The following is a 26,728-nucleotide window of genomic DNA, read 5'->3' as shown; positions in this document are numbered from 1 at the left end:
TTGCCCTCAAGGATAACCTGCCCCCCTCCTGTTAAGCCATATAGATCCTTAGGGTCCTGTTTAAGATCAGACATGGACTCCAACTAAGGGAGGCTCTTTACCCTCCCAAGGGCTAGAGAGACAGACTTCACGGCCTTGAATTCAAAACCCAAGGGGGGGTCTTCCACCATTACCGTTGATCTAGAAGGAGAGGAGAAGATTGGGAAGGGCTGCTTCTTTGAGATCAAATTGCCTTCAAGGAGTGACTAAAGGATGGATTAAAAAAAAGTAGGAGGATCTGTAATATAGCACAGAAGTGGCCCCAGGAGATGGAAAAGACACAAAGATATTAGGAAATGTTTGGTTAGATCACATGAGATTTACTTTCTCATTTGAATGAGAAAATGAATAAGCTGTAAGAAAGTGAATCTCATTTAGACCAAACGAGTCACTTTAAAATTTGCTTGAGATTCAAAATCATATGAGACCCCATGTGATTCTTAATCATGTTTTGAAAGAGCAGCCGAACGTGCCCTAAATCTTGAAATAGAGGATGTTTCTGGTTAGTTGTCATTGTAATAGCCAGCTCTGTTTGATACGTGATAATAAATTCCCTTCTCCAAACGTCCGTAATCTGAAAATCTTACATTTTTTTTAAAGGCAGACTGGGGTTAAGCAGACCCCTACCAGTTACACAACTATACCACTGGGTTTCGAATCTGCAACGTCCCAACACAAGGTGACGAGCACTAGCAGCTCCTACCAGACAATCGAGCCCCCGTTAGTGAAAATTTTACATATTTCATAAAATACAATTAAGACAAGCTTACATTTTTTTCAAATTTATAAATATACATAAACTATTTTTCCAAGTGCCCCAATCTAGGCACTGGCCTAAGCACCTAGCAACTGCTAGAAGTTATGCCATCGCCTAAGTCGCCTAGGCACGCCTTCACTAAAAAGAATAGAATTTTGAATTCCAGATATCACATCGCCTATGTCAATGCACGGAGAACAGGGCACATGCACGTACAGAGGGCGCTAAAAAATATACATGTTATGTGACTTTTCGTCAATCTTTACAACAAATTAAGTTTATTACAAACCAATTGCAAGCAGCAGCCAAGAGGCCAGCCCACTAAAATACACCTGGCCTTACATTTGTGCCTATGACCAGATAGAGCAACCAAAAAGAAAAGAAAAACAGGGAGGAAAAGCTCACGAGACAACATATATACATCGTAAGCTTGTAGTCGGTCGGTACAATTTGAAATTTCTCAGTGAACGTAGGCATTGCACAATCACAGAACACGAAGCTGTGCCAGAAAGGCAGCACAAAAATCAAGGAAGACGAACTGAGGCCCTTGGACCCTCTGTAAATCAAGGAGATACTTCTCTTCCCTGGTCTTGTAAAGCTGCAATCAAAGCAATCCAAATTACCAACAAGAGTATAGTGATAAACCTGGATGACACTGCATGCAAAAAAATTGCCCAATAAAGCATTGCAAAACTCCTACCAATTTTGTTTGGGTAATGTAAGATAGCAAGACCGGCTAAAGTCGCAGTCAAAATCAAGCTATCTTAACTGAGGGGTCTCGCTTCAAACACTCATTATCATGCTATTGTTGCCTTCTCTGTTGATTTCATGAAATGATGCGACAGTTATTTAACACTTGATTGTTAGCAAACACTTTGATTATTAGCAAAGATTTGTTAATTGACACTTGATTATTTAGCAAAGATCCAAATCTTTGCTTGACAAAGATGGCGTGACATAACCTTGTGACCAATGTGAATGTTTACAATTACAAATTATGTTCTAGTAATCTAAATTTGCCAACTTGGTCAAAGCCTGAAATTGGATTCCGTCACCCACCTCTAAATGAAGTAAAAATTGTAGGCGTCGTCAAGGTTCAAGATGCAAGATACTTAGAGACAAAGAGGACTTTAAGGTTTGAACTTGAGAATTAAACAAGTCTAGAAGATACTGTATTTTTCTTTACAATTTATGTGCACGTGTGTGTGTGTGTGTGTGTGTGTTCTGGTCCTCTGCAATAAAATGTGTGGTACATATACCAGAAATAACATCATTACCTGCAATTCAAACTTTACCACATTTACTGCACTTGCATCAACCGCGTCACTTTCCACAATGGCCGGTCCATTACTGTAGATATTGCCAGGGAACCACCTGCATTTCATGTTGTAGTGTCCAACCTTTTTCCAACCAACATTTAACTCCTGCAAAGCTTTCAGAACTTCAGTCATTATCTCGCGTGGATGTGCCCGAGACTGCAAAAACAAAGAAACATATCATTACAATCAAACTCCCAAAAAAAAACATGGACAGTATACATATAGACCAAGTAGGAACAGTTCATTATAGACCTGCAGACCAAGAGCCCACTTCTTTTCAACAGGGAACTGGGACCTCAAACCAATGCCCTGATGGTCCGTATATCCTGGAAAGAGGTGTCCAGCAGTCAAAGCACCAGCATCGTCTCGGTGCATTCGGGCATATCCACATTCCTGGAAAAAATGCATTAAATATTATAATCATAGAAGATGAAATGCAAGAAAATAATAACAGAATAAGATGTGCAAAGACCAACATGAAGAATCAGTGTATATGCTGCAGGCTAGTCTAAGGATGTAAAGTGGCCATAATTTAGGAGGAGCTCCTGATGCATTCGGACAAATGAGTAGAGACCAGAATTTCTAAAGATTCTGTACTCCAGCTCAACCAAGTCCCCGCAGTTACGGGAGACCACCGACCTTAAAACAGACCAGGCAAAAGAGAGAACATTACAGCAAATAAATGATAGTATAAGCAGAACTGCTCACCATTGTTTCCCGGAATTCAGCTCCAAGGTATCCACTTGATACTCGAAACCGATTATCCAATAGCAAATAATATGCAACAGTTGCCTGCAAAATTAACATCATCCAATGCAATCACAAATAAACCATGAAACATCATATACAGCGTAGCACCCAGAGTTACTTATACCTCATTCTGTACTCTGTTGAGGAGAGAGTCAAACAACTGGTTCTTGTCAAAACCCATCTTAACCACCTCTTGCAAAATGTCATCATCAATCTGCAATAAAACATGAAGTACCTCAATATCCTCCAACTGAAGACATGTTAAATGCAAACTAGTCTGCTAATAATATCAATAAAGAAAAACATACATAATCCTCATATGTACACCATGTCAATACACAATTCATATATTATTTACTATAGAAAAACAAACAAGGATTTCTTGAGCCTCTAAAACATGTGGATCCTCAAGGAAGAGCAAACAAATGAAGGACAAGAGAAAGCATCATTCCACGAAAATAAATAAAATAGAGGACCTTAAGTTCTAAAGATATAATGGCAACAAGTAATAATGTAGATAACACCATGTTAGTCGCAGTTATGATCTTAACTACTACTACCGTCCATCAAAAAGAAGAGAAACTTCTGTGCCTTCACAGTAGCAGCATCTGCAGAAACATAGATCCCTTTAGTTGACTGAGAATAGAATTTTTCATTTAACACTTTCAACCTATTAGTGTTAATGAAGGAGTGGATAAAAGAAAATTGTTACCATAATATTCCCTATTTGTCACCCTTGGATTGTACAGGAACCATAGAAGACCCACTCTCTTTTCTCTTTTAAAATTTTCCCCTGGTCATCCAGCATGGAACATACCATTCATTCACAGTTGCTCACTTCGAGTTATCAAACATTAGGAAAATTAACAAGCAGGGTATACTACACATGGGGCACCTTTGGATGGCACCAAGGGGCCTTTACGTTATTTTCAGGAAAGTCCAAGGAAATGCCATGGAAAGCTTATGATCATAGTGACCTAATTCATGTTTAACTTTGAATTAAAAAAGGGGAGAGGAGGTGAAGCAGTATGATCCAATCTAAATCTATAGCATCATGAAAGACCAAGAGCATTTAAGGTTTCCATTTCAATTTTATTTTGTCATTTTAAAATGTAATACGGTTGCCTTAAGATTAAAAAAAGATTGAGGAACTCTAATAATTAGGCAAAGTAGGACTAAGTTTCCTTTTCTGTTTCTTTGTGAAGGTAAATTTTGATAAAATAAGGTGATAAGAAGTTGTGGGAGCACATACAAAGGGCGGTATTGGTTTAAAAAGAAAGCATGGGCAACAAATAGTGCAATAGGGATGATAAGTCATAGAAAATTCAGTTGCTGAGTGGATCCCTATGCTGCAGAAACCAACCAGTTTATGTTTTGATTTGCCCATCTTTCTTTAGCATAAACAGTTATCTGAACTTGAATCCTGTTGTGTGATTAGCGCATTTTCTTTTTCGTCATTGAAGATTCTCTTGTTCCTTTTTTCCCATGTGTTCCACAAAGCTAAAAGCAACCACCACTTCCACACCAATTTCCGCTTCTTACACTTTTCCATTGCCCATGGAGCCAATAACACTTTGAAAGACAATATAGTCCATTCTTGAATGTGAAAGTCCGTCCAGGCTAGATCCAACAGTTTGGAGAAGAACTTACACTCACAAAGAAGGTGCCATGCAGTCTCTTCAGTCTTCATTGTTGTCGCACATGTAGCAAATGTCTGCCATGTGAAAATCTCTTGTTTTCTGTTGTCTTGTGTTGGTATCTTCTTGAGTGAAATCAGACACATGAAGTACACAGCTCTAGGGTTGGGATGGGGGGCCCAAACAGTCCCCTCGGGAAAATTGGATTGATCACGGAGAATGCACCTTCTTCGCTAAATTTCCATATGATTGAATATTAGTGTTAGATGTGGTAGCTGTTGATCAAAGGAGATCGTTATTCAATTTTGTTAAGTGAGAGACTTCTTTGAAAAATGATGTCGCAGAATCCCCTGCTCCTCGCCAACTGTTAGCAACAATCTAATCCTTGTTGATGGCCAAGAGGTACAGTGCTAGGAATTCAGCTTTTTATGGTTCAGTGGAATGGCCAGAGATGAGACCGGAAACTGTTTTGAGAACCACAGCCTAATTTCAGTGACAAGCAGTCCCTTAAGTCTTATAGTACACCTCACACCACCCCTTCCATATGCCTGAGCACTTTCCACGTTTAGGATTTTAAAACCAGCTGAATGGCAGCTCTACAACACCATACTTGATTCCAAAGAAGAAGACCCACCAAAAGAGTCGACATGGAACTTCCACCACCATTTGATTAAGACAACTCTGTTCACTTCTTTAATCATTCTCATATCTCCAAGGTCCAAGGGTGAGGGAATCATATTACAGTCAACGTTGAAGGGTGAGGAAATCATATTACAGTCCACAGTTTATCTTGTTGCCTTCCTTTTTGCCACTCCATAGGAAGTTCGCCATGATCTTGGTCAGTTTCTTTTTCTATTGAGTTTCTTTATTTTTCATTTATTATTCTATGCATGAGAAGATGTGGGTTTTAAGGGTGGCTTTTGCTTGAGTAGATTGTTCTTTCTTGAATTTAAGAGTTTTTCCCTTTTGGCTTCCTTAAGATCTACATCTTGGATGCCTATGGGATTAAACACCAGAAGACCAAATGTTCCCCTGGTATTTTGGACCAATAGCAGAGCTGAAGTTCATATCAATTTGGTTTAGATTTCACGATAATCTGAGAATGAGGATCCTATATTGATTTCATTTCATAAGCAGAAGTAAATACATGATCCAAGTAAATCAAATCACAATTCAAAAGAGACTAGTACATTATTTTGATTTTATCTTTAGCAAACATGTGGAAATCAAGATTTTGAGGACGACACAATTTGTGATAATATCCTGAAGTTTTGGATTCACAAGAGGGACTTTAGTTGAGGATAATCTCTCTTATAATCAAGGGGAGTTCAATATCTGATGAATATCCCAAATATACCACCTTGATGTCCTCTAAGTTGCTGAATAGTGAACCAACACTTAATGGAAAATAGAAACAAAACCATGTTTGGACTTAATCGGATCCATAGTCCAAGATAAGAGTTCAGTTCGACATTGAAAATCAAGATCCAAATGACCATAAGTTCATGTATGATATCCAATTTCAAAAATTTTAATGCCTTAAGATCTGATCAAGTGGTAGAAGATTTTTTAGGTTATATTTTGAGATTTTGAAGTTAAGTCAAATATGAAGATGAATAAAACAACGAGAACCAAAACACAAATAAGATTCCAAATTCAATTTTTGTAGACTGTAACCCACATATATTGGAATTGGAAGAACAAAACCCAAAGCAAGAAAGTTCAAGAGTTGAGATGACCTTCTCCAACCCCAAGAGGATGATGCAGTGTGAATCAAATCCATATTATCCACGAAAATCTAAGAGAATTTAGAGTTTCCATTTGAATTTTATTTTGTGTTACCTTGTAATGTATTAAGGTTCCATATGATGGGCTACAAAAACGAGTGAAATTTTGATAATATTAGGTGAACAATTTTTTCATTTTTGGAATTTCGTTACTGGTTTTTTTTCTATTCTATGAATCTATGTATTGTGGGACCCAGAGTTTCAGAGGCAGCTTTTTGTTTTAATTTTTCAATGAATGTGAGGGATGGTTCTCCTTCATTGACTTTGAAAAGAAACCACCATCCCCTTTCTTAACTATATCTTGGATGTCTAGATGTTGAACTATGAAAGACAAAGGTGGTATCTTTAGTTTTTTGCTTGGTATACTTTATTTTACTTTGTGTTGTGCCAGGGCGTCAAATTTTTGTAACGCTATCCCTGAGATACCAGAAGTGCCCAACAAATGATGGTGTCAGTTTTAGAGAAAGCAGGTGTCTGACACTATGCCACACAAAAGCATCATTTAGCATGTGTATCCCATATCAACATGACCAGACACTCACGCACACCAGGACACTTCATGGACAGTCCAACCAGTGCTGGACATAGTCAACATTGGGTATTAACTTAATCTATTTTCTTTTATGATATTGACCAAGGTTGTATGCCCGTATCGGTCGGGCCCAAATTAATACAGTATCGTATTGTATTGTATCATAAAATATCATAAATTTTTAATAAAAAAATCAAAAAATCCAAAAAAAAAACAGAAAAATTTAGCAAAAATTATAAAAAAATCATCAAATGAAACAATGATGAATCATCTATAGAGTTCATCTTTGTCATGTGGGAAAATATATGGTGTTACTGTACCATGATATCTTCGCACTCTTGTTTGCATGGATCTAGCCACCAAATGGTAAATTCAACCGTAGTACACATGTGTTTAACATGGTTTAATTAATATATTAGAAGGTTTTATCATGTCTAATACACCATAAGATTCACTTTTGAGATGGTGAAAAATAAACAGCTCACAATTCGTGAAAATAAGAGTGGTTCAGAAATGGTATAAAACATCCAATTTGAGTCAATTATAACACATGAAAATAGTAAATAAAACATGTTAAACACCATCCAAAGGTGAAATTTTTCTGTTGGAGTTTAGACATATGTAAATCATGTGTACCACTATAAGGTATGGTAGTACCATGACTCCATACCACCATAGAGGCACCCTTTATATATAGATATAGATATGTGTGTGTGTGTGGCCATGTCTGTTAAAATATGTTGATCCTTAAATGTACATATATATATTTATATATATATATATAAAGATACGTATACATATATATATGTATACATATCTCTATTTATATATATAAATATATATTTTTTATCTTCCTAAAATACCCTCAAGGGTATTCTTGTAAATTAGCATTTTACGCATATTCCAATTGGAATATGCATTGTAATTTTTGTTTTATTTTTATGTTTTGTTTTTTATATTTTTGGGTTTCGTACCACATTGGGGGCCTCCCAAAAGTGACGTTGGGAGCCCCCAACGGTCACAAATGTGACCGTTGGGGGCTCTCCAACGTCCCCTTTGGGAGCCCCCAAGGTGGTCCCTTTTCATGCTTATAAATAGGGGATTTCCCCTTTGTATTTTGTATTCTTGAGGGAGCTTATGCTCCATTGTAATGGGGTTTTCACCCCTTCTCCATTATTCTTCAATGATATGTAACTTATGACTTTAAGTCATATTTTTCCCTTTTTATGGGTTTTATGTATTGGCACATTATGTGTGTGTGTTGTTTCCTTTTAATGGGTATATTTGCACTTTACGTGCATAAGTATGGGTTCATTATTGAACCCAAGGTATTTCAAGTCACTTTCTAACAATGTCCCTATATCCTTATTTTTTGAGAACGGACATGTCATACCTAATGTTGTTAAAATCGGTTCAGTAGGTGAATCTGTTTCTCAAAAAAAACTCTCAATCGAATCGAATCGTTTGCGAATCGGTACTTTTACACCATTGGATGACATGTATCATTAAAAAATAAAAAATACTAAAAAATATTTTAACCATCTTAAAAATTATTTAAAAATATTAAAAACTTTAGTTGAAATGACAGGTGAATCGGCCACCTTCGAATTGGTTGAGGACCGATTCAATATGAATTGACCAATTTTGACAACATTGGTCATACCAAGTGTACCCGCACCGTATCTTGTTCCTGCATCAGTACCCATGTGGCATAGGTCTGTCTGCCGAAAGTCCATGCAACATAGCCATAGACTTAAACTAACATTTTTTCACTTAATATAGTATTATTTGATCACAAAGCATGGATTCTGCATAGTTGAGTAGTGTAGCAAAGACAACTAGATTTAAGCAGAAAAGCAAAATCTTCCTATTGAAATTATGCTGGAGCCAGCAGCTTTAAGATGAAAATCAACATAGTGTTGTATTTTAAGAATACAAATAAAAACTTTAGCCAACTTAAAATACAGGATACAGGATACAGCACAAATAGAACTACAACAATTTAGTCTGAATCACTTATGTGAAGAAAGAAAAGTACTATCTGGCCACATGAATTACCAAAATCAAATGATTAGAAGAATTTGAGCAAATCAAGATGAGGGAGCATACCTTCTTCACCTGTTGCAGTGTATCTGGTGGGGGAACAGCCAAATAGCGTGGAAGATGAGCTTGGAACCATTGATGTTGACGAATCCCAGGAATTGTTATCCTATTCATGGGATCAACAACAAGCATCCTCGGAATTAAGTCTCTTGCACCGACTGACAAATGACTCGGCAAAGTATATATCCCCCCCTATGAGCAAAGGATCATTAAACACAAAATATACTGCAAAATACAATAAAATGAAAGGGAAGATTTAGGATGTTAATGTCAGATAATTACTTTTATTTTTTTGAATAAATTCGGGATGTTCTCATCATCAAAGGGAAGAGACCCGCAAAGAAGGGCATACAATATCACACCACAGCTCCAAACATCTACCTCTGGTCCAGCATAAAGTTTTCCAGATATTACCTACATAAGAAGAGGAAAAACAAAAATTTCAAACGCACAGCACCTCACCATAATCTACTTACATAAAACTTGAATACAAAATCACTAATGCTAGATAGTGGTACTTACCTCAGGAGCTGCATAATTTGGGCTACCACAGCTGGTCTTCAGGAAATGGCCATCTCGCATGATATTGCTTAAGCCAAAATCTGCAATTTTTACATTGCATTTGGAATCTAGTAGAATATTTTCAGGCTTAAGGTCCCTGTGAACTATCATATTTCTGTGACAGTACTCCACACCAGAAATAATCTGCTTTCAAAAGTCACTGTAAGTTATGCTGAAAACTTGAGAATGAAAAATTAGGACTCTTCATACCCTAAAAAAAATCATGTTATTTGAAAATAAATTATCTCAATTTTAATCAGATCAAATAACAGATACCAATAACCTTGAATCTTTTTCACATTTTACCCACAACACTTTGGAAAATTTTATATATTCCCCAACCACATTAAAGACCCACTTGAGCCGTCCTCCATCACAAAAATCCTAATTCAGCATTGAAATCAGTTGTTTGTCTGTCATTAAAGAAATGTCTACATCACCCTCATTTTTAACGGAAATGCCGTTTATTTCAATGTTAACCCTCTTTGGTAAACCATGTTTGTTCGCCGTTAAACTCCATCTCTGCCAGCCATGGACTTCTTTAACCTTTCTTAGCATGCTAGCCTCCTGATTAGGGCTGGACATTGGGCCAGCTTGACCTAACCCATACCCCCGCCCCCACCCCATCCACCCACACACCCACCCACCCCCGAAATCCTGACCTGACTCTTGTTGGGTTTGGGCCAGGCCCAGATCTTATCAGGATGAGATCCAAGTGGGTCAGGGTCAGGCCTTTTAAGACCAAATAGTAAACGTGCTGGGCCTGGCCGAGCCCCATTGAGATGTTGCCTAGTTCCAACCACACCAGGACTAGTCAGGCCAGGTCGGGCCTCTCACTTATTGGGCTTTAGGCTGCACAAGGTAGTCCATCTCAGGTTGGTTATCCAACTAACCATCGGGTACCCAACCCAATGCCCACTCCTATTCACCTTAGCGTACAAAATTTACCTTAACACCAATGACCAAACCACAACAACCCTAATCCAAGCATCCTTCCATCAAAATTAATACCTAGAAGGAAAAAATGGGGTCAGACATCAAGGGATAGTGAACTAAATGGTCACCTTTCTCCCTTCAAAGAGAAAATGAATGGTGAGCCTCTCCAGAATAAATGACAAAATTAAACAGGATAAAAATGGTAGGACTCAATCAGAATAATGGAGACTAAGGCAATTAGATATAATATTTTTGAAAGGTGAGGCAGTTGTATAACAGCAGAAGGTCAAGCAAGTATTTGAGCAAAACGGTAGAATACAACAGATCATGATTGTGTTCACATTTTGTAACTATTGCACACGCTTATCAATGGAAACATAAAGACAGTAAGAAGTTGAGATTGAGAAACTTATGCACATGGAAAATGGCAAATTACCTGCTGAAAGAAAGTACGGCCCTCATCCTCCTGCAGTCTACCCTTCTCTACAATGTAATCAAACAGCTCGCCTGACTTCACATATTCCATGACAACATAGATGTCTGATTGTGTCTCTATGACTTCATAAAGGCGTATAATATGAGGGTGCATAAACAATCTCAGGATCTTTATTTCCCGTCTAACTGGATAATTTGATAGAAACAGTCAAATTTTTAATACAGAAAAGATATGGAAGAACACAATCAGCGAAATCAATTATGACAGAAAATTAAGACAAAAAATACCACAATGAAGATGACATCAAAAGTGATGAACAGTTTGCATCAGGGTTAGTTACAGGAACACTATAGAAAGAAAAAATAAACAAAAACTACTAACTATTCACATGTTGCACTTAAAATTGAGGGTACCATACCACATCTATTGAAAATGAAAAAAATAAAATTATTCATAACTAAATATCCTTCATCAAGACGTTACATCAGAAGCAGTCTTTCAAACTAAATAGCCGTAACTATCACTGCCAACCATGGGGCATGGACATACGGTAGCAACAAACAAGAGAGAGAAAGAGAGAGAGACGCCACAGCTATCACAGAATATGTTAACTCACAAAAATAAATAGTCAAACAATTATCTGTGCCTATTCTTTGAAGAACACTCCTCGCTAGTTAGATGCCTACAGGGTACCTTTCTAGAAGAATTCACAAATAAGAACTTCCAATATTATAGAATTTCTAACAAAATTTATTAAATATTTAACAGTACAAAAATATACCCCAGGATTATCAAATTCACTGATTGTCTCACTTTTGATCTTCATACTGCCCTAACATTGTAGAATAGGCCATAGCTTAATCATGATATGGTCAGACTATAGGGCTGACAGCTATGTCACATGGGTGCGGGTGCAGGTGCGACACGGGTGGGGCGCAATTTCAAAAATTTTGGACATGGGGACTTGGCTATATATATATATATATAATTGGACCCAGGTCAGGTCCGGACCGGGTTACTGTTTCGACCCAGACCCAGTCCGGGTACTTTTAATACCCCCTCCCCGTGCTTATTTAAAGCACGTAGGGGAGGGTTTGCATTACGCCACTGTTGTGAAAAGCGGTGAGGCATAGCGAGGCGCTCCACCAAAAACCGAGGTGAGGCGTAAGCCTCGAGGCATAAAGCGTAAGCCTCAAAAAAAAATTTGAAAACTTTTAAAAAATTATAAAAAAATATCTAAAAATACAAATAAATAAAGAAATGCTTTATTGATGAAATAACAACCAATAAGAAATAGAAAATCTCAAATAAGTACTAAAAAATATGAGATTAACATATAAAAGTAACTAAAAACTGATTATATAACTGGAAAATATATGAGATTAACCAAAAAAAGTTAAAATATACTAAAAAACTGATTACATAACTGAAAAATATATGAGATTAACCTACAAAAGTTAAAATATATGAGATTATTCTAAAAAATATGAGATTAACAAATGAAAGTAACTAAAAAACTGATTACATAATTGAAAAATATATGAGATTAACCAACAAAAGTTAAAATATATTAAGAAACTAATTACATGACTGAAATAACTGAAAAATATACGAAATTAACAAACAAAAGTTAAAATATAGTAATATACTAAGAAACTTATTACATAACTGAAATAACTGAAAAATATATGAGATTAACCTACAAAAACTTTGTTGATTATGTCTCAGAAATCTTGTTGTAAAAAAAAATTATTTGCTCCAGCTGATCAAGCTCGCCACTCGCTCTCCCTCTCGGTTACCCTCTCCTCCCCCTGTGCCCTCGCCGGAAGAGCCTTCTCGGAGCTCTCTCCCTCTCTGCCGCCCTCTTCTCTCTCGAACCCACCCTCTCCCGAGCCCTCATCGGAGCCCCGTCTCGCCGGCAAGCTCAGTTCGGCGAGCACCTCTCACCTCCCGTCTCTCCCGTTCTCTCCCCGAGCAACCCCGATTTCCTCTCTCTATCCTCCCGTTTGTTTCCCCACTGTGCGCACCTCGCCTGCCGGAGACCCACCTTCCCCGGCAACCCCGTGCCGGGGACCGCCCTCTTCTACGGCGACGACCCCCTTTTTGCCAACTCCTTTTTTCAGGTAATCCCCAACCCCTCTCTTCTTCTCCTGTTTTCTCTTCTGCTTCTGTTTTCTTCTTTTCTTCATCTTCTTCGTCTTCTTCACGGCAGGACGACAAAGGTTTTACCCCCGATGCTTGTTACTTCTAGTTGGCGGGGGCAAAGCCCCTGCCGCCTTTGCATTTTTGGTCGGCAAGGTACAAACCCCTGCCCCCGACCTTGCTATCTCCCTCTTCTTTTTCGCAATGGAAGGGTCGAGCCCCTCCCTGTCACCTATGTTAAGTCGGTCGACAGGGGCTTTGGCCCTTACCTCTTGCTTTCCGACAGGCCGGCAGGGGCAACGCCCCTGCCGCCTGTGCATAGTCGGTCGACAGTCTTCTTCTTCTCTTTCCCTCGTCCTCTTCTGTTCGTCGGCGGCCTGACTCCCCTCTGGTAAATCCCAGCACACACACCCTCCTCGTCTCTCGGCTCGCCAGAGACATCGGCAGGAGGTCGCCGACCGCTACCTCCTGCCTCTCCTCTCTCAGGTGCGTTGACCGAGTCTATAAAGTGGACAAACTTGGCCCAGGTGCGTTGACCGAGTCCGACACTTGTTGACGAAGTTCGTCCCGTGTTCGAAGCCGCACCCATGTCGTGGCATGCTGACGCGGGTGCGTCGACCCCCTAGCCGAGTCCGTGTGACATAGGCTGACACCCTGATTGTTTATCTCACTTGGGACTTCAATACCAGCATTTCCTATTATTAGTTCCCAAAAGGCATTAATTGTTTCCAAATACTAATGAGGGAACAAATGCCTAATGAAATAAATCACACGAACATTTCCATCCTTGAAGGTGGACATAGTAAAACAAAGCAGAAAGGCCCCTTGGTCTCCAGCAAGGTTGTGTAAGAGGGTGACATATCGCATTTGGAAGATAGACATGGTCACATGGAATATTCTAGAAAATGGTTTCATCTGGAAGTTAGACATGGTCACATGGAATCACATGAGCGGCGAACCCTTAAAGATAACTAGTGCATCAGAGTTGTCAAGAGAGCCAATAGCAATATCGTAAAGCCTAAATGTCACTAGCATATTATCCCCACCTTTAGCACGAAGGAGAAACCAACCTTGAAAAGCCCCTCCGAGATGCATATCCAACCACTGGAGGTGGACCACATCGAGCTCAAAGAGACATCCACACAGTCTCTTCAAATACTTTTCAGATACATAGAATAAATAAATAAATACAACTATTCCACACACGACGTGCACACACACACACACAGACACTCACGCACGCATGTGTGCTTCATCTACAAGAATCATGGATAATGCATTAAACAACAATCTCAAGCAATACTGTTATCACTCATACCATAAGGCTTTCATCAATGGAACAAGCACAGCCGACAGTACTGGTACTTGATGTTTTTCCTTTCAGAAAGAATCCCAGCCAAGGAATCAACCACTAGAATATCTTAAACCCTTTTGATAAGCATTTTTCATTGTAATGAACTATATGTGGTAAACAGAGGAACCTAGATATCTCTAAAAGGCTGAACTTCTGCTTCGTGCGGTATCATAAGTTCTGAAAATGATAGAAAGCCAAGCAAGGAATATTGGGAATCTTATCATCAAAGAATGCTGTAGAATTAACAGCTGAAGACCCATCTAGAGATGATTTGTTGCTCTCAGATCCCAACTTTTGTTGGGATATAATTGTGAACATATGTATCTTCTTAGTTGACAGTGCTTTGAGGGACAGAGTTAGCAACTCCTAGGCTTTCTTGCACTTTTCTGTAAATAGGTCCTGATATGGACATTTGTGTCTTTTTGCTGGTTCTGTTGTATATTACTCCAATAAGGTACTACACTAATATTCTTTACTTATGTGTATAGCTTCATAAAAGAGGGGCCACCTCTTGTATTCATGTATCTTCTTGGTTGACAGTGCTTTGAGGGACATAGCCTGCAGCTCATAGTTTTTCTTGCACTTTTATAAATAGGTCCTCGTATGGGCATTTTTGTCTTTACTGGTTCAGTTGTATATTACCCCAATAAGGTACTATACTCTATTGCTCTTTATTTATGTGTATAGCCCAATAAAAGAGAGGCCGCCTCTTGTATTCTGGTTCCCTCAATAATAAACACTTTTAGTCTTGGCTGTTTTCTATTATCGTGTATTTGTGCTTAAACACTTTTAGTCTTGGCTCTTTTCTCTTATCGTGTATTTGTGCTTTCTCTCTAAACTTTTAATCTTTTAGATGGTATTAGAGCTGGATTGAGAGGGCTTTTGAATATTGAAGGGCAGCAAATCTCGTCTAGAAGATGAGATTTGAAGTTCTTGATAGAGCATAGCAGACATCAGCCATAGACTTAATGACTAATCTAGGTGGACTTTGTTAGAATCCCACTTGGTTGCAGTTGAAAGACAGTTTGAAATGAAGATTTTTGGCACAAACCACGTTTGATTTGGACCCTTATTCAGAGAGATACATTTTTTCCTTTATTTGTTGTTCATTTTCTGAAAAATAATGGCTGATTCAAAGATTGATGCATCCCGGCTTAATTTTTGCTGTTTTAGTTGGTGGATTTAGAAGTGTTTGTGTTGTTGTTGAGTTCTAAGTGTGGTGAGAGTGATCTGCACATGATTGGAACAGCATTTTTGGAGTTATGAAGTGTTTCCCAGATGAAACTAAGGAGCGGCAGCATTGCTCTAGTACAATTTCGTTGAGTTTGTGGGGTTTTTAACCATTTGAAGCAAGATCTTGCATAGAAGAAGGTTAGAAAACCAACTAGAGGCAAGCAAGAAAAGCAATATAATTCACTTGTCGATTCAACCTAGTAACCTACCTAAGAATGAAAGAAAAGGTAACAAACAATGTTATATTGTCATACCAGAAGGGTCAGCGATAGGGGTGTATTGTACCATATCATACTGTATTGTAAGATACAGAAAAACAAACTCATTGTAAAATCACAAAAATAATATATATAAAAAATCCATAAATCAGAAAAAAATAGAAAATCGTAGAATGAAATTAAAAAAAATCAAATTCAAGCATACTGAACAATAAACTTACACATGCACTACTATAACATGCAAAACAATATTGTAACAAACTAACAACTGACAAAACAAAAGGTCTACTACTAATGAGTCACATTAAATAACAAACAAAAGAAAAGAGTTTTGAGTAAACAAACTGTAACAATCACAGTATTCAAAATTAAAATAAAATAAAATTTAAATAACTATACAAAAATTATAAATATGACCACAAAGAGAAATACATTTAAAAAGTCAGTCTACAATATTAAGTAAACTTAATTATGAAATAAATTGAGCATGAATAAATAATCTAACAATTATCAAATTAATTATGTTGTTATAACAATGAATTCATTATATATATCAAAAGAGTTTGAAATTAAACATGAAAGTAAAAGAAAAAAGGAAAATAGGTCATTTCATAAGTACTAACAACTAAGCATTATGTCTTTCATTAATTAGTTTCACTAATTACAATAAGCACAAAAGTTGAACAATAATACTTCCTTAGTTGTCAAAGGTGTTAGGCAGTGAGCCCCTTAAAAAGACTAAGTGAGGCCTAGGCGGGGCTATGCGGACTAGGCAGTACCCCAATTAAAAAAACATACAAAATATGTAAATAAACTACTAAAATTAATAACAAACATGTATACAACATAAAATCAATCAACAATAAGCAATAGACAAATAATAACATGTTGTCGAACAGTATAAAGCAATTATATTACATAAAAACAGTCAAATAGAAAACTCATACGCTTATAGATTATGTATGAATTAAGTATACAGATATGTATATACATAATTATATATATATAATATAAACACATAATATTGTAAATTTATAATATATGTTTATGATATGTTAATATATATAATTATACACAAGTACACAGAAAACATATGTGTTTGTGCAATTGCGCATCAGACCGAGAGACTACCTCGGCTAGGCCACTTAGGCGGGCATCCAGGCTTTGCCTTTGACAACTAAGCGGAGGGGTGGAGGGAGGAGGAAGAAGAAAAAAATAAGGTAAAAAAAATAAATAAAAGAAGAAAATGAGAGAATAACAAAAAGAAAGCTCTTGGAGGGAGAGAAAGAAGAAAAAGGAAAAAAGAAAAAAAAGAAAAAAAAATTTAAAAACATGACAATTATGTCCATGCGGCTTAGGCATCGACAGCCTAGGCAGCCTAGGTAAAAAAATAGGGTCCTACCACCAAGACCCATAAGCCTAGGTTGTGGCTCTAAGCCTAGCCAGCCTAGGCGCAGCTTTTGACAACTAAGAATACTTATCTTCTTTCTTGTCTTAACTGATCACAATAAATTAAGAAGAAATTTCTAGTTTTTTGTCCCCCTAGCTTATGAAATAAGTGAATATGACTCTACCAAAGCCTTATTTATGTAAAAAGTTGTCACTAAAAGTGAAAAATGATACAAAATAAATTACCTGAAATTTTTAAAAAATATATAAAAAATAGTTGTATCTTACGATACGGCATGTTGCATACTATACGGTCCAATGCACTACATTTTCCAATTCAAGGAAGTATATCGTATTGCATGGACTAGCACTGCTACGATATACTGTATCATATCATATGATATGGTACGATACTGCTATCAGTGCTAACAAAATGCTCTTACATAATGCAATCATATTCTACTAACGACAAATGAAATGGTTGAAATATATCTCTCATTTCTGTTAATCATCTTTGAACAATGGAATCAACGAGCTAAGTGATAAAATAATTTCTTTTTTTACCAGTTGAAAAATAAAAATGCCCAAATAATTTGCAACATGTGCAAGTGCAACAGGCAAATATTTAAAAAAAGATTTTGACCGAAATGTTATTTACTAAATAAGTGCATCTAAACTTGAACCTGCTAAATAACAACTTAATGTTTACACATTAGGAAAAATACAGTAAATTTTACTCACAGTGCCTTAAATGATAAAGACAATCAAAAAGTAAAAGACAAACCCAGTTCCTATAAATTGAAATATGAAAAGAACAAGCAACAAATTACATAGAGGAGGCTGATTTAGATGCACATGTCATAAAACAGGCAAATCAAAAACAGAGCAACTACAAGAAAAGGAAAAATGATACATAAAGGTATGTGCCATGTATCTGCACCATAAATAAATTAGGAAATCCAAAATAGATTTGAATACACAAAACACTTGGAGTACTATTCCGTGAGAGGGTGAGGCAAACCTTCCATACATCTTTCTAAAAAAAGTAAGGTAAATAAATTAATAAAAGACAACATAGCATAACAAATGGATACCAAGTCTGAAACTTCCAAGCAAAGGAATCCTAATATATGGAAAGAAAAAAGCGGTTGACCATTCTAAGCAAATTATTTTACATGATGCTCCCAAACTCAGAAAAGAGTAGCTTCAATATTTACAGCACAAAATCTGTATAGCCCAAACAATAACCATAGTTTTGGAAAAACAATGTTGCAACAAATATGTGTTTAGCTAAACTTAGGTCTAACTGGCGAGTTTATGAATATGCACCTTTTTCCGTCATTTCCATATTCTTTATCTTTCGACGGTTGAGAATTTTGATAGCAACCTTGTGCCCCGTCAAAACATGCTCTGCTATTTTCACTTTACCAAAGGAGCCAATTCCAAGTGTCTTCCCAAGCCTATAGTTTGACAAAAACACATCTGATCCACCACCCAATTTGCCAATTGGTCCTTCCATCTAAACATTACACAAATCAACAAATAAGCACTCAAAAGAAGTGAAGAAACCCTTGAAATTTCACAAATCATTTGCTTTACTTCCTTAACGTTGTGCTAAAACAGAACATTAACATAACTAGACATAATATCAATAAGAAATAACATGTAATGTGGAGAAACAAGTAAGAGATCTAAATAGTAAATCTAGAAAAACCTTAAATTTCTTCTGCAGTAAAAATGTTCAAAAATGGATTCAACATAGCAAATTAAACAATAGAAGGCTTGGAAATATGCTTCACAGAGAAAAGGATAGCAGGAGATTAAATCAAATAATTGAATCCCATTCTTCCATAATATGCACACAACCAAAGAGGCTGATCTCGAAAGTTAGCTATGTGATTTAATTACATTACTCATTTGTGAGCCTATAAAATTCAGTGCTGAGAGAGGTTTGTAGCACACTGTACAGAAAAGTAATGTTTGTAAGGAAGTTTGAGCAAAGCTACAAAAAAGAGTATAAAGAGGTCATCAACAAGGATAGGTGAATGAAGGTTTTCAAACCAGGTGATTGGCTAATGACTTAACCTATGCTGAGCATTTCCAACAAAAACATACAGTATGCTAAAGATAGCACACAATAAGCCATTTTAAACATCAGTGGGAACATCAATGTACATTATAGTTAGAATATTTCCACACTTCCGATTCTTTCAACTACACTAAGGGCCTGTTTGGTTGCAAATCCAGAAATTCAAATGTCTAGTTTTCTACTTTTCATATTTTAAAATTTTCAGGTTTCTTAAATTCTATAAAAGTTCAGTAGTTGGATGCACTTTAATTCTGGAAAAAATGTCCAGATTAAAAGTTTTCACCTGTTCGGTCATTTATTAAAATTTTCAAGCTCTCTCTCTCTCTCTCTCTCTCTCTCTCTCTCTCTCTCTCTCTCTCTCTCTCTCTCTCTCTCATGAACAAATGCAATCAAGGAAAGAGACCTTTCCCTAGCTTATTCAGAAGGGAAAAAACAAAAAGCAAATGCAGTCAAACTAAGTTAAAAACTGGGTCTGCTGTCAATTTAGATTTCCATAGAACCCGACCCAAAACTATGAATCATGAACTATGCATAAAATGGTACAGATTCTCTCTGCCCCCTTGCACCAATTCTGTCCATAATCATACACACAACAGACCGAAATCATTCTTTGATTTGGCAAATGGTATTGAATCTGATAATATCAATGAAGCAGTATTAAAGCTCAACAAAAATAGTCGCCAAATTGATGCACAAACTTTATGTCATCACAAATCAAGAGCACAAAAATATGTATCACGAAGGTATATAGTTCAACTAACAGTCCCTGTGTTCATTAGTTGAGGTCACAGTTCGTCAAGACCCAAATATCCTGATACAGTCGGGTATAATCATTTGAAGTAAAAAGCAATCATGTGCTCTGAATACCATGTGATGACCTTTGGTTTGCTGTCCAAGAGCCTACATGCACTGTTAACATACTGCATCCATTCCCCAATTACACAATGGATCATTTTCACATCAAGTGTACAAAAAATGTTTTAGAAAAATCATTAATTGATAGATGTTAGAGAGTTTGACCAGCAGACATGTATCAGCTAAAGACTCAACAAGATAATAATGTCAAACACAATGAGTCAAGCAAATATGATATAATCGCACATCCTAGATACATACATGATACAACATATGTCCCTTGGCAAAAGAGTCATGACTAAAGAGTTCACAATTAGTTCATATATAGTCACAGATATCGCCGATATTTCTCATTTCTCAAATACTCAATCAAATTCAGCTCTCAACTGGATGGCACTTTTTTTTCTAGAATGGTATGAAATTATGAATATGATTGGTTTGGCTGGTGGTCTTGATGAACAGATTAGTCAGTCCGAACTTGAGGCTTGGCAAACCAGACTAACTGTATTATTTGGGTCTTGACGAACTGTGACCTCAACTAATGAACCCAGGGACCGTTAGTTGAACTATATACCTTCGTGATACATATTTTTGTGCTCTTGATTTGTGATGACATAAAGTTTGTGCATCAATTTGGCCACTATTTTTGTTGAGCTTTAATACTGCTTCATTGATATTATCAGATTCAATACCATTTGCCAAATCAAAGAATGATTTCGGTCTGCTGTGTGTACGATTATGGACAGAATTGGTGCAAGGGGGCAGAGAGAATCTGTACCATTTTATGCATAGTTCATGATTCATAGCTTTGGGTCGGGTTCTATGGAAATCTAAATTGACAGCAGACCCAGTTTTTAACTTAGTTTGAATGAATTTACTTTTTGTTTTTTGTTTTGTTTTTGTTTTTTTTTTCTCGCTGAATAAGCTAGGGAAAGGTATCCTTCATTGATTGCATTTGTTTATAAGTCCGAATTGAGAGAGAGAGAGAACTTGAAAATTTCAAAATCTAAGCATAAAAACACCCTTATTTACGAAACCCTAACCCTACCCGAATTAGATTTTCGGATCTAGCATGTATTCAAACAATAAATTGCAGAAATAGGGATTAAAATGCAAAACCCCAAAATCTGAGCATAAAAACCCCGTTATTTACGAAACCCTAACCGTACCGGATTACATTTTCGGATTTAGCATGCATTCATACAATAAATTGCAAAAAATAGGGATTACAATACAAAAATACCAAACTCTAAGCTTAAAATACAGAAGATTCAGCAAACCCTAGGGTTCACTGCAACCATGAGAATGAGAGAGAGAAAAAGAGGGAGAACCCTAACCTACAATAGCCGAGAGAGAGACGTCGACTGAGACAGAGAGACACGCACACAGAGAAAGAGAGAGCGCACCCCCCGTAGATTGGATCGCCGGAAAACTCTCCGCGCTGCCGGGAGAGAGGAGACAGAGGAGGGGAGAGCACAGTGCGAGAGAGAGGAGGGAGAGCGGTCGGAGGGTTTCGTGCGATTTTTTTTAATTTTTTCTGTTTTATCGGGGCTTCCCCGGGCCCCGCCTTCCCGGTACCAACGCTCAGGGGGGGCTGGTACGGCGAGGGACACTCCCATGCGCCCACGCGAGAAGCCGAGGGACGCATTGTTCACCCTTACACAGCTTCTAGCGTTTGCTTGGTTGTCCGCCAAACGATGCGGTGGACACGCGAAACATGCGTTAATCACTTCTTAGGAATGTCTAAACACCATTTTACCCCTACCCCTGGGTGGAGACGAAACAAAGAACAGTTTGTTATAGAACAGACAGAACATATGTTCTGTTCTGTTTTACTATTCTGTCAAATCTTGGATAAGCAAACACTCCCTAAAAAACAATATTGGGTCCCACCATATATTACAAGACAAAAGAAGTCATGTAAACCAAAACGATTATATCTAGGTGTGTCAGCCACCCGAACCGAACCTTAGGTCCGTGATAAATAAGAAGACCTGATTAAGACTTGGGTCCAGACCCGAAGGTCCACTTAATACATGGACCCAGTATAGTTTGTGAAATTTTATACCTGACCTGAGTTTCGATTGAGACCATGAATCTTTCAATATAAAAATAATGAAAAATATGGTTTTACCCTGTATGGCCCAAGTCTGGTTCATAGTTCTTATCGAGTTGGGGTATGGTTTCTCTTATGGTGGGTCTGATTAGACCTGAGTCTGGACCCAATACCATACCTAAAAATTAACATCAAGTCTTATTCAACTTGGGTTCAAACCAAACCTTATGGTTTTGCATAAGGTTGGCAAAATCTTGTCATTTCTAACCTATTTTAGTTTTCTATGGATCCATAATAAGGTTGATCCCATGCCCCCTTCTGCTTTTCTTTTCACCTTATGCTCATCGACATCTCAAGAACAACTGCTAATGCCTACTTATTTCCTATTAACCTAGAAGCTTTCTGGAATACAAGGAAATGATTCAGTTTCAAAGAAAAAGATCGTAGTTTGCAAATGAGCAAACGAAAAGTTTCTAGCATGCCTTAAGGGTTAGGTATATATTATTCCCTGAGCAGCTCGTTTGTGATCAGTTTGTATACCTGGCGAGCTGAACCATGAGCAGCTCGTTCAGCTTAAATGACTCAAGCCCGAACATAGGGTGTTCAGCTCAGCTCGACTCAAGGACAATTTTTTAGTGCAACTAGGACTGGGAAACAAGATGAACCACTCATGACTCAGCTTGTATTCGGCTCATGAAGAGCTTGTTGAAACTCATGGAATCAGCTCATCAAGCCCGATAGGTGAATACCAACACCGGGTATTTAGCTTGGTTCAACTGTATAAGATTGTTAACTGATAATAAATATATTTTATATCATCAAGTGTAGATGATTAAAGTGTTTGGCTTTCAAGCAATAAGTTTGGAGTTAAAATCTTATTGCTTAGAGCATTAAAATAATGTATTTATTTTGTGATAAGCTAGTTTGAGCATGACTCGGTAGGTTTAGATTCCAAATTTTATTTACAATTTTAAAAAAATATCTTTGTAAACGAGTCAGCTCATTTAACTCAGGCTTGCCATGAACTTGAGTTCGGCGTGGATCTCCACAGAAACAAGCCAAGCTTGAACACCCTTTTGCTCAATTCTGTTGGTTCATTTACCAGCCCTAGGTTCATAGTGCAAGAATAAGGGTGTAAATGGTTCTGAATGTGGCCAATGCCTTATTCGACTAATCGAATGGCTAAACAGATTCAGATGGTGAAATTTTCATATAAGATATTCTTTTAATTTTACATGTAAACATATTCAGATATCCGGCAAATTCAGATATTTGTCGAATTCGATAGCAAAAGTTCAAAACTATATCTGCATCCATTTGTCATCGGATATGGTTTTGGCTTACAAAATGCAACTAATTGGAATGGAATTTAGTCAAATATTGGATAAAATTCGATTCATTGACATCCCTACTCAAGAAGAGCAAGTGGAACATACCCATCAAGAGGCACAATAAATCGAACTTTTCCTTTTAGCCTTGTGATGGTAACATTTTGGGATTGCTCTTGAATTCATATTACAAATGTTAGAACACCAATTTTAGGAGATGCTTGTCTGATGTGTGAACGCAATGGTGACTTCCTGGGATATAAATGGGTCAGACTCGGGTCAAATGTAGCCATTACCGAGTTCACTTAATCAGATTTAGTATCTAGATTCAGATTCGAAGTCAGATGGGGATCAACCAAAACCAAATCCGAATCCGACATTTTACATGTATTTGAGTTCATATTTTAGCCAGGTGTGGATTTTTTTTGGATTTAGAGTCAAACTTAGATGCAAAACTTGATACTGAATCTAGATCCACTTTGGCTACCAAATCCGACTAAATGGATTCAGCTGGATATCCTACCTGAATCGTAACTATTTACATCCCTACTAGGGAGGCAACTTTACATCGATTCCAAAGTAGGAGACAAACCGGGTCTCTTGGATAGTGATGCTCTATGTAGAATGGCTAGCTTTCTATCTTACAGATTGAAATTGCTACTAAATTAAGAGTATATCACTTCAAACTCTGAGAATATGAACCATCTAGTGCATAAAACATGCTACGTGACACCACCAAAGTCTGGTCAACCAGTTGAGATGAATGACTTAAAATAGAGTATGTCAATCTACTGTTGTTCACAATTATGTTATTAATATTTCTGCTTAGGAAACATGAAAAAGTGTTTTCACTGGTGTCTAATAAGAAACCTTCATATCTTAATGCATGAATTTAATTTATTCAAAGCTATTAGTGTTGGAATCACTGTAAAACATAAATCGTAGATTCTGAGTACTAAAGAAGATACAATTTTTTTTTAATAGAAATCATCTCTCTTTTATAATTTTTTGTTTTTTCGTGGATCACACTCTGTAGATGTGATCTGCATGTTTGCATGTTTGTTTGTTTGTTTGTTTTTTGTTTTTGTTTTTTTTTTTTTTGTTTAGTTGAAAATAGGGGGAGTACTAAATATGAATTCCTTATCAGATTCAAAAAAAGAAAAAATATATACATTATATGTTTAGTTGAAAATAGGTTTTGGAATTTGGATCATGTGAATTTAAATTACCTTGAATTAGTGTAACTCAGGATTATCATTGAATTGGGCCTTGTAAGGTCATATGGCCATCCCAAAAGTCACTTTATGTCAACAGTCATAACTGTTCATACATGTAACGGTTAAATTACATATAAAATAATCAGATAATAAAACATGTTTAACAGTTACATGTATGAAACCCCAAAAGATGTGTCTCTTGGGGCTGAAAGGATTTCTCTTAGGGATGTGTTTCAAGCTTGAACCTCTTATAAGTGCACCTCTTATAAGTGTAGTGTCTTGATGTATGGGATTCATACAGAAAATTAAGTCTTCAGTTCTCTAAATTAAAAGAGAATTACTACAGTTTAAGAGGGTTGAATAGTGAGGACCTTTCTGGCGATTTTGAGCATAACAATGCACGCTTCAGCCCGCCAAATTTGTGTTTTTGCATTTAAAGTTTCCTATATTGGTATCAAAGCGAGACAATCTTTTCTTGTGGTGGCAATCATGTGCGCCCATCAAAATCAAGTATGCTCGTAGTCATGGAAATCAATCAACATATAAAAAAAAAGAAAAAAATTTAACGAAGAAAAGTCAGTAATATATACATTGTTTTCAAGAAATAAACAATGATCAAAATCATTGTTTATGAACAAAATTTTTTCATTCTTTGTTTTCTGTTTCAGTGAACGGCACCCTAAGATGACCGTCACTTGAAATAGAAAGAGGGAAATAGAGGGCAGGCTGCAAAAGGAAACCTTGCTCTCTCTCTGCCAATCTAAGAGGAAGCGAAGCAGAGGGTGCAATGTCCCTCTGATCTTCATTGTGCAGCCACCAACCGAATATTTTTCCTTTCGCCGAAACCCAAATCATAAAAAAAAAAGGAAAGAGGGTTTGGTTGTTGCCCTCTTCTCTCTCTTGTCGAAGATCGATAGAAGAGGCATCCGCTCTCTCGCCATAGAAACGTCTGCAGCGGTAAGGGGGCAAGGATTGGGTCGTTGAGACAGTTCTGCCCTCCCATTGGAGATAGTTTGCAGCGACAAAAGAGCAGGGGATGACTCCTTAAGACAGAAAAAAGGAGGGTTTTACCTTGCTGGTGGTACCCCAATCCTCGGACATCACCATCCACAGAGGGTCGGACAAACCACAGAGGGTTTTTCCCCTCTTTGTATTTCACAGCAACGAGGGCTTGAGGTAGGCCTCTTTGTCGAAAAGGAGAACCACGAAGGCTTTTTCCCCTCTTTATGAAAACCCATCAACGAGGATTTGAGGAGGGCTGACCCATTGGACTTGAGGTAGGCCTCATTGTTCTTCTCACCTCTTCGTTAGTCAGATCGAACGCCAATGGTGGCCGGATCGAACGCTGGTGGTGGCCAAATCGGATGTTGGTGATGGCCACTGGTGACGTCGGGGGACTGGTGGTGGTCTGTCACTAGTGATGTTGGGGGGGTCGGTGGTGGTCTGTCACTAGTGACGTCGGGGGGGGTCGGTGGTGGATGTCATCGCTGAGACACCCCTTTTCTCGGTAGGTTATCATTGCTGGAGAAGAAGACCAAAAAAAAAAGGAACCTCCCTCGCCGCTCCAACCATTTTTATCTCTCCTCAGAAAATCGAAAAAGAACTCTAATTGGGTTCTCCTTTAAGTATTTATAAAGCAAACATTTTTTTGGTTTGGTACTCAAACTTTCTAGAAAATCTAGAATGGATCCTGTATTTTTTTAATTTGAAGAAAGGTAGTTCTTCCTTTTCTGATAAACTCAAAAATTTTAGAAAGTGTTTTGCTTTATTGAAATTTTGCAGAACAAGGCATCTAATATTTTTAATTTACAGAAAGAGGGTTGAAACTTTCTATTTACCTCAGAAAGTTTCAGTTTGAGGTTTCTGCTTGATTTTTTTTTTTTTGCTTTGAGAGGCTTCTGTTTATCTAAAATTATAGAAAAGTGGTTCTCCCTTTTTTGATAAACTTAGATAATTTCAAACAACATACTACTTTACTGAATATTTATAG

The 26,728-nt window shown here is 37.3% G+C and overlaps 1 protein-coding gene across 3 annotated transcripts; it reads right to left on the bottom strand.

The window, feature by feature from the left end:
• Positions 1-1,016: 1,016 nt before the first annotated feature.
• LOC149844650 (SNF1-related protein kinase catalytic subunit alpha KIN10-like) lies at positions 1,017-25,937 on the bottom strand. 3 transcript variants are annotated; one of them, XM_089997285.1, is made up of 11 exons: positions 25,810-25,937; positions 18,523-18,712; positions 10,858-11,042; positions 9,447-9,629; positions 9,207-9,338; positions 8,931-9,116; positions 2,990-3,079; positions 2,824-2,907; positions 2,368-2,508; positions 2,074-2,271; positions 1,017-1,394 (listed from the first exon to the last, which is right to left on the bottom strand). In XM_089997285.1, exons 1-11 carry the CDS (start codon positions 25,843-25,845, stop codon positions 1,281-1,283), a joined length of 1,539 nt encoding a protein of 512 aa, XP_089853411.1. In that variant the 5' UTR covers positions 25,846-25,937; the 3' UTR covers positions 1,017-1,280. The 3 variants fall into 3 exon arrangements, with proteins under 3 accessions (XP_089853411.1, XP_089853412.1, XP_089853413.1); XM_089997286.1 differs by lacking the exon at positions 25,810-25,937 and adding an exon at positions 21,475-21,654; XM_089997287.1 differs by lacking the exon at positions 25,810-25,937 and adding an exon at positions 21,544-21,648.
• Between the last annotated feature and the right edge of the window lie 791 nt (positions 25,938-26,728).

This window comes from Nuphar pumila, chromosome 2 (assembly GCF_984573655.1).
Source record: "Nuphar pumila chromosome 2, dmNupPumi1.hap1.1, whole genome shotgun sequence".
NCBI classification, from domain to species: domain Eukaryota; kingdom Viridiplantae; phylum Streptophyta; class Magnoliopsida; order Nymphaeales; family Nymphaeaceae; genus Nuphar; species Nuphar pumila.
The sequence above is the reverse complement of the archived record's forward strand: the minus strand, read 5'-3'. Positions and strand labels throughout refer to the sequence as shown.

Excerpts from the sequence above, each read along its gene's own strand:
- LOC149844650 (XM_089997285.1), bottom strand. The coding sequence starts at position 25,845 with ATGGTGATGTCCGAGGATTGGGGTACCACCAGCAAG. Across the intron at positions 11,043-18,522 it reads TATGGAAATGACGGAAAAAG|TTAGACGGGAAATAAAGATC; the intron begins GTGCATATTCAT and ends CAAATTATCCAG. Across the intron at positions 2,908-2,989 it reads TCAACAGAGTACAGAATGAG|GCAACTGTTGCATATTATTT; the intron begins GTATAAGTAACT and ends TTAATTTTGCAG.